This window comes from Panthera uncia (assembly GCF_023721935.1).
Source record: "Panthera uncia isolate 11264 chromosome A3 unlocalized genomic scaffold, Puncia_PCG_1.0 HiC_scaffold_11, whole genome shotgun sequence".
NCBI lineage: Eukaryota > Metazoa > Chordata > Mammalia > Carnivora > Felidae > Panthera > Panthera uncia.
The window spans coordinates 974,507-988,550 of NW_026057578.1; the positions used below are offsets into that span (position 1 = coordinate 974,507).

At 58.6% G+C, this 14,044-nt stretch overlaps 1 protein-coding gene across 1 annotated transcript; it reads left to right on the top strand.

Moving 5' to 3' along the window:
* The first annotated feature begins 47 nt into the window (after nt 1-47).
* Nucleotides 48-13,557, top strand: YTHDF1 (YTH N6-methyladenosine RNA binding protein F1). The gene is made up of 5 exons (XM_049650476.1): nt 48-124; nt 296-320; nt 1,317-1,396; nt 8,908-10,428; nt 12,226-13,557. Exons 1-5 carry the CDS (start codon nt 98-100, stop codon nt 12,250-12,252), a joined length of 1,680 nt encoding a protein of 559 aa, XP_049506433.1. The 5' UTR covers nt 48-97; the 3' UTR covers nt 12,253-13,557.
* The last annotated feature ends 487 nt before the right edge of the window (nt 13,558-14,044 follow it).

Here is a 14,044-nt window from a genome sequence, read left to right on the forward strand (position 1 = left end):
TAGGGCCGCGAGAGCGCTCATATGGACCGCTCTTCCGATCTAGCGGTCGATACGGCGGGCGCCCCGGCCCCGCGCCGCGCCGCGCCGTTCATGAAGCATGTCGGCCACCAGCGTGGACCCCCAGGTAGCGGGGCCCGGGGGCGCGGGGGAGGGCGGCCGGGGGCGCCCCGGGGCGACGGGGCCCGTTCGGGGCCGGAGCGCGCCCCACGCCCGGGAGGAGTCCTCGTGAATAACTTTGTGTTTCCCTCTCCCCGGGGTCCCGTCTGCGCGCACGACCCGGCCTGCGGCGACACAGAGAACAAAAGGACAGGATACTAAAGGTGAGCGGAGTTGGCGCGGTCGCTGCGGGTCCTGGATGGAGGAGGCGGCGGGCCATGTGGGGGAGAAAAGGTCTCGGAAGGGCGTCTGGAGCCGGACGCTTCTCCTCCGTGTGCTTCCGGGAGGTAGATGTTAGGTGGCGATACCGGGAGGTTTAGCGGCTGGAGATCGGGGACTTTTCAAGGAGAAGTAAGTGAAAGGGTGGTGGGAGGCATCGCATCCTTCCTCCCCGCTGCATGGGGGTGGATTTGAATGGGGGAAGGGAGGGAGGCAGGTGTGCGGGGCCGGCCCCGGGGGCCCTGGGGGGCGAGCTGCGCCCCCCACTAGTTAGAGCCCTAGTGAACCCGGCCTCGGCAGTCTCTCCTGATGTTCGGGCTTAGGGTAACCCCCCCAAGACTCCCTGTCGTGAGAGCCCGTAAGTGACACTTCGTGTTTACTTGGAAGACTTTTCAACCAGTGTGTGTTACTCGGGTGTAACCAAATATGGTTCATCGTGTTTTAAGACTGGAAAGGGCCCAGCACTTTATTTACCTTTCTTTTCCTTTTTCGGCTGAGCGTTGAAACAGCGGAAAGTAAGCGGAGAGCCGGATAAAAACGAGCTCGGAAGCGTCATTCGGTTACAGCCTGGCCCCGCTGCCCGGGCCGGAAGCTCCCGGTTCTTCTCCGTCCCCCCACTCGCAGTGAGGCCTTTGCAAGCGCCGTGGTGGCCTCCGTGGTCTGCTCAGGCCACACCATCATCCCCGAAGCCCAGTTACAAGCTCTTGGTTATTTTGTCAAGTTCTTCCAAATTATGATCAGATTTTTACCAAAAACATGAAATTGTTGAAAGTTCTGCCTTGCCGTCCTAATTGTGTAAACGTCAGCTGGGTACTGTGTTCATTCTTAAGTAAAAGCAATTTCTAGAAATCGAGGGATGTAGGCTTTACTGTCTTTGATTTCCATACTTAAAAGTAATTTTTTAAAATTCAGAGATAACATTTTGCAACTTCTTGTTCTAGTACAAAATGGTTCTTTGCATCAGAAGGATACAGTCCATGACAATGACTTTGAGCCCTACCTTTCTGGACAGTCAAATCAGGTGAGCTTTCTTGTTCTTTATTTTTTTTAAACCTGTATTTTTATGTTAGTTTTGAGTCTCGTAACGCAACTTTCCTGCTACGTTTCTGATTTTATCATCCTAAACAACAAAGAAGCACCATGTAAAGTACTAGAAACAGAGAGCATGCTGAGGATCTGCTCGGAAGACCAGCCTCGAGTTAAACATGGGGCGTGAGCGTGGGGAAGGCGGTGCGCCCCGGGAAGGAAGGTCCCGCTGGGGCCGTCTGCAGGTGGACTTCTGTCGTCCTCAGCGCCTACGGCTCAGTGACGCACCGCTGTGGATGGAGTGCAGGCGTGTGTCGTTGTCTGAGGTTTCCCGGGGAGTTATTTTAGCTCTGGGCAAGGAGAATTGTGGTCCAGGGGAGCATCTAAGAATCCAGCTCCGGAGCCAGACTTTGGCCTTGGGTTCGGATCTTCACTCCGCTGCCGTGTGACACTTCCTCAGGTGGCTCGCCTCTTCCGTGCCTCACTGTCCTTTTGTAGAGGACTGGCTGTGGAGACGGCTGGGGAGTCGTTGGGAGGACGGCAGGCAGTGCTCGTCAAGCCCCGACATGGCCCCTGTACAGGGCCCAGCAGGTCGTAGCTGCCCGTTTTTCTTCGGTTTTTCAGAGTTTCTCCACCGTGGCCCTGTGGGCATTTTGGACGGAAACAGTCTTTGTTTGGGGGGCTGTGAGTCGTGGGGTGCTGAGCAGCCTTCCTGGCCTCCTCCCCCTACATGCATACCGGTATGACGAGCAGAAGTGTCTTGATGGCGTCTCCTGGGGGCTGACTTACACTGGGTGAAACCACCAGGCTAGTTGGAGTTTTAAAACATACTACGCGTGTTCGCTTTGGAATAAAACCAGGCTTTGCCTCTTCCCTGGGGTGGAATGAAATTAGTTTGTCTCTTTTCTTGCCAGTCTGCCCCTTTCTGAAGTGTCTTAGAACTTAAAACTTTTCCCTGTCTTCGTCCTTCTTTTTTTCAAATGTGTATTTTTGAGAGAGAGACGGAGAGAATCCCAAGCAGGCTGCACACTGTCAGCCCGACCGGGGCTCGATCCCGCAAATTCGGAGAACATGACCTGAGCCGAAATCAAGAGTCGGAGGCTCAACCTACCGAGCTCCCAGGTGTCCCTGTCCTTACTGCACTGAGCCAGTCTGCAGTCAAGGTGCCCAGGACACCCTTTCTAGAGCCCCTCCCCTTGCACCCCCACCCCCCAGGACCCACCCCTCCTCTGGGCAGGGCCAGGTGGGGCAGAGAACTGCCCTGGCCTCGGTGACGCATTGTCGGGGTAATGGCAAGAAGTTGAATGAGTATTTTATTTCTCCCTTATGTAGCCTGAATGCTATGGCGGTATCGTGTTTTAGGCTTTGACCAAAGAAAGGTGAGGGGAATTGTTTCACTCGAAATATGTTTTTATGAGGCAGGCGCTTTCATGTTATTTGGGCGGATTTCCTTAGAAGCAGAGCAGATGATTTTCTGTCAGGAGGGTAATTACGGCTGTTTCACCCTGGGGAAGCCAGCTGGGAGGACAGGGGTCGGGTGACGCTGCAAGGGACAGCCTTAAAACAGCCCTTTGTCCTGGGTATTGGTGTGCTTTTCAGCAAGATGGTTAATCACAGTACTTAAGAGTAGATCCGTGATCTTTTTCGTTTTTTTGTTTGTTTATTCTGAGAGAGCACACATGCGTGAGAGCTGGGGAGGGGCAGAGAGGGAGGGAGAGAGAGAGTCCCAAACAGGCTCTGCACCGTTAGCCCAGAGCCTGACACGGGGCTTCAGCTCACGAAACTGACACCATGACCTGAGCTGGAGTCAAGAGTTGGACGCTCAACCGACAGCCACCCAGGAGCCCCAAGAGTAAATCCAGGTTCTTGATTGAGAACAGATTTTCCAGAAACGCCCAACTGTTAGAGTGTAGAATGCAGGTAACACGGGAGAGCTCTTGGAGCCTAATTTTCCTGGTCCTCTTGTTTTGTGGATGAAGAAAAGGGCCCGAGAGGCCTGGTTTGCCCAGGTGGTGGAGCCAGTTTGTGGCAGAGCTAGGTTCTGGACTAACGGGAGGGGAAGAGATGGTCTCTGCCATGCACACAGCAGGGGCTCGTTTGGTCCTTGTGTTTGTTGCTACTTTCTTCGCGCTGGCCACCATGCACGTGACCTCCTTGCAGACAGAAGCCACTGGGGATGGATGACACCTCTGGGTTTGGGCTCTGCCGGCAAAGGCTTCTCCTGAGCATGGCTCTGTGTTTCGGTCCTCCAGCTCCCAGACGGGAGGCGCGCCACGTGGCCCGCCCGACCGCACGTCAGTGAGGGACCGCGGTGGCTCCTGTGGCCGGGAGCAGCGCACTTCAGTTGCCAGCACTGTGCTTCTCTTTATTGAGGTGTTTTGGACATGTGACAGGTGGCACGTATTTGAAGGGTGCCATTTCACAAGGGACTTTGCCTGTGTACCTCTGGGGCCGTCACCGCAGGGAGGATGGTGACGAGGCCGGCAAGTTCGAGGCTATCTCTGTTTTTGTGTTTTATGAAGTTTTAACACCGGGACGATTTGGAAAGTGTTTACAAGCATGCTGTTCAGGCTAGTTCACCTTGTAACGCCCCACAACGGAGCCGGGGTCCTGGGTGCGGGAGGGCCTTTGGGCCCTCGGGCGTGCATTTGTCCCTTCCTGGTCGCTCCGGGAGCATCCTGATGTAGCAGCCCTGCATCCCCTCTGTGACACGAAATACACGTTCGCTTTAGGAGACGGGTGGGGGGGAGTGCAGGGGAGCAGACGGGCTCTGGGTGGGGGCCACGCGGTGTGGATACTACGGACTGAACCGGATCACTTGGTCGTCAACAGACGCGCTTGTTTGCCCAGGCACGTCTGACAGAGACACAAAGGAGTGGAAGCAAACTTTTCTAGTTTATTTCTCAATTGTGTTCAGTTCAGTTGTGTTCTAAGTGCGATAGGATGTTTTCACTTTATGAGAAAGTTCTGCAAGTTTTCCTGTTCCCGTTTTCAGTGCCGAGCACCGTCATCGGTTCATGCTTATTCTTCTAGAAAGCTGTGATGCCTCTGACACGAGGATCGACTTCCACTTTGAGCAGAGCCACTTGACGTGCCGGGCTGTGTGTTTTCGCAGTTGAGGGTGTGGTGGGCTCTCACCTCCGTTTCCAGGACCTGGTGTGCCCCATCTCAGAGGTTCCTTAGGCGGTCAGGTGGAAATCTGTACCTTCTCGCTCTTTGCAGAAAGCGTCTGGCCTCGGGAGGTGCTTCTGTTTATAAAAAGGCCAGCTCATCTTGAAAATCGTGCTCGGCTGTCATCCAGGGTTTCTGTCAGGTTTGGGGGTGGTTTTCACCCCGCAGCACAAGGCCAGGCTAAACTGATGCCCTGTTGGGTGGGCCACTTCATGTGGAGAGCCTGGGGGCCAGCTGGCTCATGGCTCGCTCTGTGCTGGGCGGTTCTGGCGGGCTCGAGCGACTGGGGGAGTTAGCAAGGAGCGCGTGGTCTTGTAGGCCGTGGCCTGGCGCGGGTTTCTTGTGGTCGTGTCCAAAGGCTGTGCCGTGTTGGCACCCACTCAGTGGAGACCAGCCGTCGTGGAGTGCAGCTGGTGAGGCCCAGTGGGGTCTTCACATACTTCTTAAGGTCAAGTTGCTCAAACGGCGTGCCTCATGGGGCGCCCGGGTGGCTCAGTCGGTTGGGCGTCCAACTCTCGATCTTGGGGTTGTGGGTTCCGGCCCTGTGTTGGGCTCCGTGCTGGGTGTGCAGCCTACTTAAAAGAAGACACTACGTGCCTCGAGCTGGACACAAAGACAGAAATTCTCCGGCGTCAGAAACCGTGGTCCTTGCACGCGACCCGGCCAGCTGAGGGACTGCAGTCCTCTTGCACAGAGACACATGCAGCCAAGCCTGTGTCCCCAGGGCTTCCCCCGGGTGCACCTGCCGGGCCCCTTGCAGCTCTGGTCCCTTTGTCGGTCTTCCTAATTGCCGTTGATACTTTCCACTTCCACATAATTTACTTAAGGGTAATTTCTAGCCGTTCAGGATGAGTTTCTTTTTTAACGTGACTGTATTTTACCAGGTGTGAAAAAGTTTGAATTTTAGAATAGGTTCGTTATTGTGTTTTACTGTGGTTTTTCAACGAGAGTGACGCAGGGATCACAGACAGAGACTTGGTGGAAGTCTGTTTTGTCTGGAGAGCCCATTCTGTCTGTGATCTTGGACTTGGCCACAAGGAGGCGCCCGGGAGTCCGGTGTTTGTCAGTCTTTCCTCGCGGAGCCTCAGCTTGCCTTGAAGATGAGTCCGCCTCGCCTCCCTGTTTTGGGGCCCTGCGTTCTAGCAGAGGCTGCAATTAGACGGAGTCTCGTATGTGGGAGCGTCAGTCAGGGGGATGGTTTTCCCCGCACTGGCCTCAAAAAGGTTTTTGTAGGTCCTGCCTTTTCTTGGACGCGCAGCGCCCCTGCCTCGAGCGGCTGCCTGTGGGGAGGGAGAGTCAGGCGCTCGTTCCCGCTGCTGCAGCGCCCGCACCCGCACCCCCCAGACACCGGCCTCCAGTTGGCAGCCTCGGGGCGCGGTGGGTCGAGCCGAGGAGCGTCCAGGCGGCAGCACATCTGTCTGGAGCCCGCGCTGCGGGGCACGGTCTGGCCAGTCGGGGCCGCGGTCCAGTTCGCCTATGAGAGGAGGAGAATTTCAGTTTTGCTGGAAGTTAAGGCCAGAGCATTTGGGTCTTATGTGCTGCGGACGGACGGACGGATTGACGGACTGACGGGGACCGCTTCACCCGTGCAGTACAGCCCGGGAGGGAGGGGGTGTGGTCCGAATAGCAAGCGAGTAAACACATCCGGGTCTTCTCACGGGACGAATGACTGACTGCACGTAGGTTCGTACACTGACTTGCTTGGCTTTAGCGCTTTGAAGGCAAGACGGCCGGTGGTGCAGCGAAGAGCTGCCGGGAGGACAGGGGTGGAGAGCGAGTCGGGCTCACGGCGCTGAGGTTGCCGCACGCGGCCCGCCAGGTGGCCTGGAGCCAGTCGTGCCCCGGGGAGGACAGACGGACGGAGGCCGTGGGCAGGGCTGGCGTCCAGCCCGGGGAGTGCCGGGCCCGGTGCGCGTGGGGACAGTTGCTGGTGGGCCTGCGGCCGCTTGTCAGGACGCACCTTCGTCTGGGGCCTCGAAGCGAGGAGTCTCCATTCCTCTTGCTGTGAGAGCCGTAGCGTTGGAGGAAGATCTGTAGTGCTTTTGTGACTCTCCCGTCCGTGACCCGCCTGCACTGATGGGTCCCAGGAGGAGAGGGTTAGGTCCACTCAGGGCCACCACTTCTCTCCCAGACGCCCTCCTGCCGGGAGGCGCTCCCGTGAGCCAGGAGGGTTCAGGGGTGCCGGCTGGCTGGCTTCCTGTTCCTGGGACGGTCCCGGCTGGAAGCCGCCGAGAAGCGCCTGTGCACGGCGTGGTCAGGACCCGGAACGCCAGTTGTGTCCAGTCCACAGCAGGACTTTAGATGAACTTGGAGGGCCGTTGAATGGAGAACACAACGCATGATGGTTTGTGTCCTCAGTTACGTCCTGCTACGGGCGAGGCTTACCTGTGAGTCACGAGTGAGGTGCTAGCCCCGTGTGAGCCCCGTCTGTGGGTGCTGAGGTCAGGCGGCAGGCTTAGCTCTTGGGGCTGCCCCTCGCCTCACAGAGCACGCCCTCTGCCCGAACCTGGTGATTTGCTCTCCCTCCTGACCGGCCCCCTGGAGAGCGTCTTTGAGGGCCCAGGTTGGATGCAGGCAGACAGAGGAGGTTACAAGAAAGGGGCCGGAGTCACTGACGTCCTTTCTAGGGAAGGTAGCTCCAGCTGTGCCGCGGCTTATGGGACATCGATGATGGGGCCGGTTCGTTGTCTGTTTTTCACCCCCTGAGCATCTCCATGATTTTTATTACTGGGAAAGCCCTTGCCTTTTCAAAAGTGATTCTGCAGTTGTCTGCTATCAAGTGGAGCGGCCAACAGGCAGGAGCGGCGATGCCTGAGGTCCTGCGAATCCTCGACGGGACGGGGCCGCAGGAGGTGGCAGTGGAGACCGACAGCCAGGAGGCTGGGTGACCGACGTCACGTGTTGGGCTGGGACTGCTGAGGGACCGGCCTGTTCTCCAGAGGGTCCTCTGGGGGAGCGGGGTCTGGAGAGTCCCACGCCTGCTCACGGTGGCAGTCTCCCTCCCTGGCGGCCTCAGCCTGGCTCCCCCGCTCTGTGGGTCCCTGGGACTGTGCTGGCCAGGACAGCGGTGTTCTCACGTGATAGTCGGTGCAGGGCTGGAGGAGGAGGTCTCTGGCCAATGCTCTCCTTGTAGAACTTTCTGGTTGTTTGTAGAGGAGGGTAGGGGAGAGGACGGGGGCCACTAAGCAGTCAGAAAATGGTAGCATGGACTGGAAAGCTTGCTGCTGCCTCCACTCTTGTTTTCCTTTATGGCCTTGCCACTCCTTAAACCAGCTACCCTGGGCGGGAAGCCTGCACCCCTACCCTGCACCCCTCCACTCCTCCTACCACCCACACCTGCCAGGAAACCATCTACGTCACCTGCCAGTGGCATGGCCAGGGGGCCCCAGCTGTGGCCAGAAGCCCCGCTGAGTCTCTCCCCAAGGAGACGCCTTGCCAGAATGGCTGACCTCAGGTCTAAATCCACACCCTGGGCAGATTTCCTGAGATTCCGGAGGTGAGTCTCTGCTGCCTTGAGGGCAGTCCAGCCCTCTCTGGGGCTCCAGCCGACGCATGGGTGTCCTCTCAGTAAGGAATCCCAGGTGAAGTTGGAGCCCGATGTGAAGGCTTCTCCAGCTCAGAGAGCAGGCAGGACACGGAATCTCGGCCAAGGAGCCGGCCGAGGCCTCCGTGCTGCCTGACGCGCGGTGAGAGCCAAGGCCACGCCTGGGCCGTGGTGGGGATGTGAGATGACGAGGCCCCTTTGGACTCGGAAGTGGGGGTGGGCTGGCAGGAAAGGCGTGTGGGAGGGGCCTCTGAAGGGGCCCTTGATAGAGGGGGTGGGAGGAGCCCGTGGGTCCAGCGGAAAAGGGTGTTGCCCGTGAGCCGGGACCCGCGGGGACCCACGGGAGCGTTGAGCAATCAGGGGGCTTGAAACCAGGCTGCCGGGCAAGCCGCCCTGTCGCCCCGAGCTCCCCGAAAGCCGTCTTGGCCTTCCCGCAGCTGTTCTCCCCTCCCGCCGTGCCGGCGGTGCTGTCCTGTGTGCGGGGTCAGCGGCGTCGCCGCTCCTCACTCTGGTTCCCTCCCGCGTGAACAGTGTGCTGCTTGAGGGTGCAGGAGCGGCTGCGGGTGGACTGCTGGCGGCCGGTGCCGGGGCCGCTGGGCCCGGTCGCGTCACGTGGACCCAGCACGCTGCAGGTGACCGCCTGGCTGCTCTCAGCCCTTGCTGTGTTCTCACTGGGTGGCCTCGGTTCCTGCGGGGGGGTGACGGTGCCGTGCAGCCCACCTGGACCGAGGCAGGAAGTCTCCGAGTCGCGTCCTGAGAGCAGTCTAACCCGTCCCCGCTTGTCTTCCCAGAGTAACAGTTACCCCTCCATGGCGGATCCTTACCTGTCCAGCTACTACCCACCGTCCATCGGATTTCCTTACTCCCTCAATGAGGCGCCCTGGTCCACTGGAGGGGACCCTCCGATCCCGTACCTCACCACCTACGGACAGCTCAGTAACGGAGACCACCACTTCATGCACGATGCTGTCTTCGGCCAGCCCGGGGGCCTGGGGAACAGCATCTACCAGCACAGGTTCAATTTCTTCCCCGAAAACCCTGCCTTCTCCGCCTGGGGGACGAGCGGGTCTCAGGGGCAGCAGGCTCAGAGCTCCGCCTATGGAAGCAGCTACACGTACCCGCCGAGCTCCCTGGGTGGCACGATCGTGGACGGGCAGACGGGCTTCCACAGCGATACCCTCAACAAGGCCCCCGGCATGAACAGCCTGGAGCAGGGCATGGTGGGCCTGAAGATTGGGGACGTCACCACCTCTGCCGTCAAGACCGTGGGGTCGGTGGTTAGCAGCGTGGCGATGGCCGGTGTCCTTTCCGGGAACGGTGGGACGAGCGTGAATATGCCGGTTTCAAAGCCGACCTCGTGGGCTGCCATCGCCAGCAAGCCGGCAAAGCCACAGCCGAAAATGAAAGCAAAGGGCGGACCCGTCGTCGGGGCAGCCCTGCCCCCGCCACCTATAAAGCATAACATGGACATCGGCACGTGGGACAACAAAGGGCCTGTGCCCAAGCCTCCGGCCCCCCAGCAGGCACCGGCCCCCCAGCCCGCCCCGCAGCCCCAGCCGGTCGTGCAGCCTCTTCCCGCTCAGCCCCCCCCTTTGGCCCAACCGCAGTATCCGAGCCCTCAGCAGCCACCCCAGACCCGCTGGGTCGCCCCTCGCAACAGAAACGCGGCGTTCGGGCAGAGCGGAGGGGCCGGCGGCGACGGTAACTCTCCTGGGAACGCTCGGCCCAATTCTGCCCCCGGTGTGGAGTCCCACCCCGTTCTGGAAAAACTGAAAGCGGCCCACAGCTATAACCCTAAAGAGTTCGATTGGAATCTTAAGAGCGGCCGCGTGTTCATCATAAAGAGCTACTCGGAGGACGACATCCACCGCTCCATCAAGTACTCGATCTGGTGCAGCACGGAGCACGGCAACAAGCGCCTGGACGGTGCCTTCCGCGCCGCCGGCAGCAAGGGGCCCGTGTACCTGCTCTTCAGCGTCAACGGGAGCGGCCACTTCTGCGGGGTGGCCGAGATGAAGTCGCCCGTGGACTACGGCACCAGCGCGGGGGTCTGGTCTCAGGACAAGTGGAAAGGCAAGTTCGACGTGAAATGGATTTTCGTCAAGGACGTGCCCAACAACCAGCTGCGGCACATCAGGCTGGAGAATAACGACAACAAGCCGGTCACCAACTCCCGCGACACCCAGGAGGTGCCCTTAGAGAAAGCAAAGCAAGTGCTGAGAATCATCGCTTCCTACAAGCACACGACCTCCATCTTTGACGACTTTTCTCACTACGAGAAGCGTCAGGAGGAGGAGGAGGAGGTGCGCAAGGTGAGTCCGACCACCTCGAGCTCCGGGCGGGCCGGGGCCCGAGCTGGAGCCGAGGCCTCGTGCTCTCTGGCTGGGGCCCGGCGACCGCCAGGTCCCCGTGGCCTCGGGCAGGGCCAGCAGCATCTGGGCTTGTCCGGGCACGGCCACCCGGGGGGGGGGGGGGGGGGGGGGGGGGGTGGCGCGTAAGTGGACGTGACCACACAGCTTTGTGGTTCTTAGGGAACACGAGCCCTGGGGCCATGGTGCAGAAATTCTCCCAGGACACTTAGAAATAACACCCCGTGGACTGGGGTAGGCCGGCGAGGCTGCTGGGGCCGCGGGGGGCTACAGGCCCTGCCTGACCCCCCAGGGCACCGCCCTCCTCGCCCGGGAAGCTCTGGTCTGGAGGCCGTGGCTTCTTTTTCTCCCGAAGACCCAGTGCCTTACAGGTTTGGGGACCTTGAGCTCTCCCTCCGGGTGGCAAAGAGGAGGTGGGGGCAGAGTGGGTGTGGAACGCAGGCCTCCCCTAACCGGAAGTGAGCATCTAGAACCCGGGGCGCGAGCCGCGAGTTGGGCCTCCGACGTAGTGCGTTCCCCTTCGGCCACCGAGAACCTCCCGGAGCCTGAGCAGTTCCGGCCCGCTGAAGCGAGTCTGCCTGTGCTGCAGCGGAACGGGGCCCGTGGCCGTGAACTGGCCCAGGGTGGGAACAAGGACGGTGAAGCACACTCTGTGAAGCTGGCTTGTCTCAGAGAGTCCATGCTGAGGTTTTTTCCTGCTGTTTGATACCGAAACATCCTTTTTTAAATTAAACGTCAGCTGACGATGGTTGGGCGTGCGGTCCTGTACCGACAGACGCGTCACCCATCTGTGAATGGCAAGCGTCCCGGAGCATTTTTAGCTGAAAGGCCTGCAGCCGATGGTGACGTTAGCAGAGTTAGGCGCTGCGATGGCGCAACCATCACGGTTTGTAAAACTTGGAAACGCGTTGGTCCTTCTTTGGTTTGTAGGGCAAGGAGAGGGGCGTGTTATTTATTTCCAGTTCCTGAGACCCTGTATTCTAACTCTTTTCGGTGTAGAGTAAAATGCCGAATTGCTGAATTTGCAGGGGTGGAGCAGAGATCACTGGTCATGAAGCTTAAGCTCCTTGGTGGATTTCAGCCTGGCAGCAGCTTTGTGTGGCTGTGACAGTTTATCTTAGATACGCTTCCTGACTCGCCAGGTTCTGGGAGTTGTGACGAGGCTAGGGGTAAATTTCTGCCCGTAACCGGCTGCCGTTTTTAAGGGTCTGGGGTCCCAAACCTGAGTTGGCCAGTGGGGTTGGGAAGAGAGAGTGTCGAGTTGGTCCGTGGGATACGTGCCTGCAGGCAGACTCGGGGCACTCGCGGCATTACGCTGTTCCTCCAGGGAGCTTGAGAGACGTGTGGAACCTACCAGAACTTTCAGCAGTGTGCTTCTTCCTTAGACCGCTGTTCGTGTGTCTCCAGGGGAGTTTAGTTGCAGCACTGTGAGGAGGGACCAATGTGGTTTCTGCCCCTATTGATGAGAAGCCAGCCGGGCGGACGTGGGGAGAGACTGGGATGCGTCACCGGCTCGTCAGACGTGCTCTGGGAAAGATGGTTCTGGGTGTGGTAGGAAAGAGCCCCGGCCAGAGAGGACTTGGCATAGTTAGCAGAGGCCCGGGGCGCCCGCTGGCGTGGCCTGGCTGGTCCCCGCGGGGGGTGCAGGCCCAGATGGGGGCCGGGGGACCTCACTTCGGAGGGAGCGTGCATGGCGCGTTCACTCCGTGTGTTCAACTCTTCTCCTTTTTCTATTTACAGGAACGGCAGAATCGAAACAAACAATAAGGATGAACCAGTTTCTTCTGTGTTCTAACGTCGGACTGAAAAAGTTGAAGAGAACGTGTGCTCGGTGCTGTTGTCTCGCGCGGGGCCCGACTCGTCGCACCTTTCGCTCATTGTCTTTCATTTTTGCCCAGATGGATCTCCGTTCGTTTGTACTTTTTCTATGGATTATCGTATTCTAGAACTCACTAATAAAGGAGTATGTTTTCTGTCAGCCTATCAACCAGACCTAACGTGAGATGTAAGTATCCTTCAAAAGCAAACCAAACAGAAAGCCCTAATACATCTGAAAGGTGGTTTTTTTGGTTTTTTTGGGGTTTTATGCAGAAATTATGTTCTCACTTTTCTAGTCAGTGTCCTTTAACATGTTTACGTGGAACTCATTTGTCACCCCTTTGTTGCTTTACAGCAGACACAAGAAACCGTGAGTGGTTTTGGCGTTTACTGTCTTCTGTTAAAATACTTCTTTTCAAAATGTCGAAATCAACAGGTTAACGATCACCTCATTTGGGCAGTTTGCTATTTTTATTACCCGTTACCTGTCTACAACGCTAATCCGTTTGATTTTTCTACTAGACAAAAAGATACGTTTCAGTTTTCCGGATGTGGTGAACGTGCCCCGTCGCACGGAGCGCCGTCCACCCTCGAACGGTCTCAGGCGCCGCGGCCGCCGTGTCCCTCGCGCCGCTCCGCCCGGCGGGGTGGACGCGGTGGCCCGCGGAGGGCCGGGCCCGGCGGGCGGCCGTTCGAGCCGTGTGCGTCGCCCCACCTGCCCCCCTCCTCACCCGACACCCGACGCCCTTCTGAGTTGCCTGCCCACGATGCTGAGCTTTACACGTCCGGTCCGCTGGTGCAGGCGGAGCGGCGGGCGGTGCCGCGGGCGTCACTTTCACCGTGCGCGTCTGGTTTCTCTTTCCCGTTGAATGGGGAAAAAAAAAAGAAAGCAAACAACAAAAAAACCTTTTAGAAACTGAATTTGCTGTCCTGTTCTGTGGACCGAGGGACCTTGAACTGGCTGCCACCTGGAGTCCGAGTCAAGCATGACCACGGTGCTCACACCCGTCGCTCCGGCACGCAGTCTGCACGCGCCCACTGTAGGGGATCTTCCTGTTTAGAGAGCAGATACCTTCCGAAAACTATTTACTCCAAAAGACCCTCTGAGTTAAAGTTTAAGCTGTATTATTTAGACTTGTATTTAGAACGTGTCACTTTCTCTGAACTGTTCCTGCCTGTGTGGAGTCACGGACAACATCGGATAACTTTTCCTCTGGAGAATACAAGCCTTAATAAACAATACCTATTTAGCAAGTCCGGTGTCCTCATCCTTCACTCCCCTTTCACGGGGTGGTGGTGGTGGTGATTGCACAGCCAGCCGCGGGGGGAGGGGGTCGCTGCCCCAGAGCCCGAGCACGATTCTCCGCGTCCGAGACTCTCGTTCTCGTCTGCCACAGGGGAGCCGGCGACCGAGACCGTCGATGTTGTAACTTCGCTCACCCCGCGCTGCGGTTTGTGGGAAAGACAGAGGGACTGTTTAAAGATCTGGTTACAGCTCCGGGTTCGTAGTCCCCCCCCCCGCGTTGTGCTGCAGGCCTTTTCAGATCTCAGCACCGGCCTCCCCGGACTGGCCGTCCCGCCCGCCGCCTCCCTCCGTTCGTTCTTCGGCCGCGGGCACCGGCACGCTTCCTCCGAGCCTGCGTGTGTAGCAGGAAGTCCCGTGCCTGCTCGGTTTGCTTTACCGTTGAGGTAAAATCCACAGGCACGAACTGGAAGAGGGTTGAAGTTTGAGGCAGAGCTG

Bases quoted from the DNA above. Each gene is read 5' to 3' on its own strand.
- YTHDF1 (XM_049650476.1), top strand. From the start codon at position 98: ATGTCGGCCACCAGCGTGGACCCCCAG. The intron at 125-295 runs GTAGCGGGGCCC...GCGGCGACACAG, and splicing joins CCACCAGCGTGGACCCCCAG to AGAACAAAAGGACAGGATAC. The intron at 10,429-12,225 runs GTGAGTCCGACC...TTCTATTTACAG, and splicing joins AGGAGGAGGAGGTGCGCAAG to GAACGGCAGAATCGAAACAA.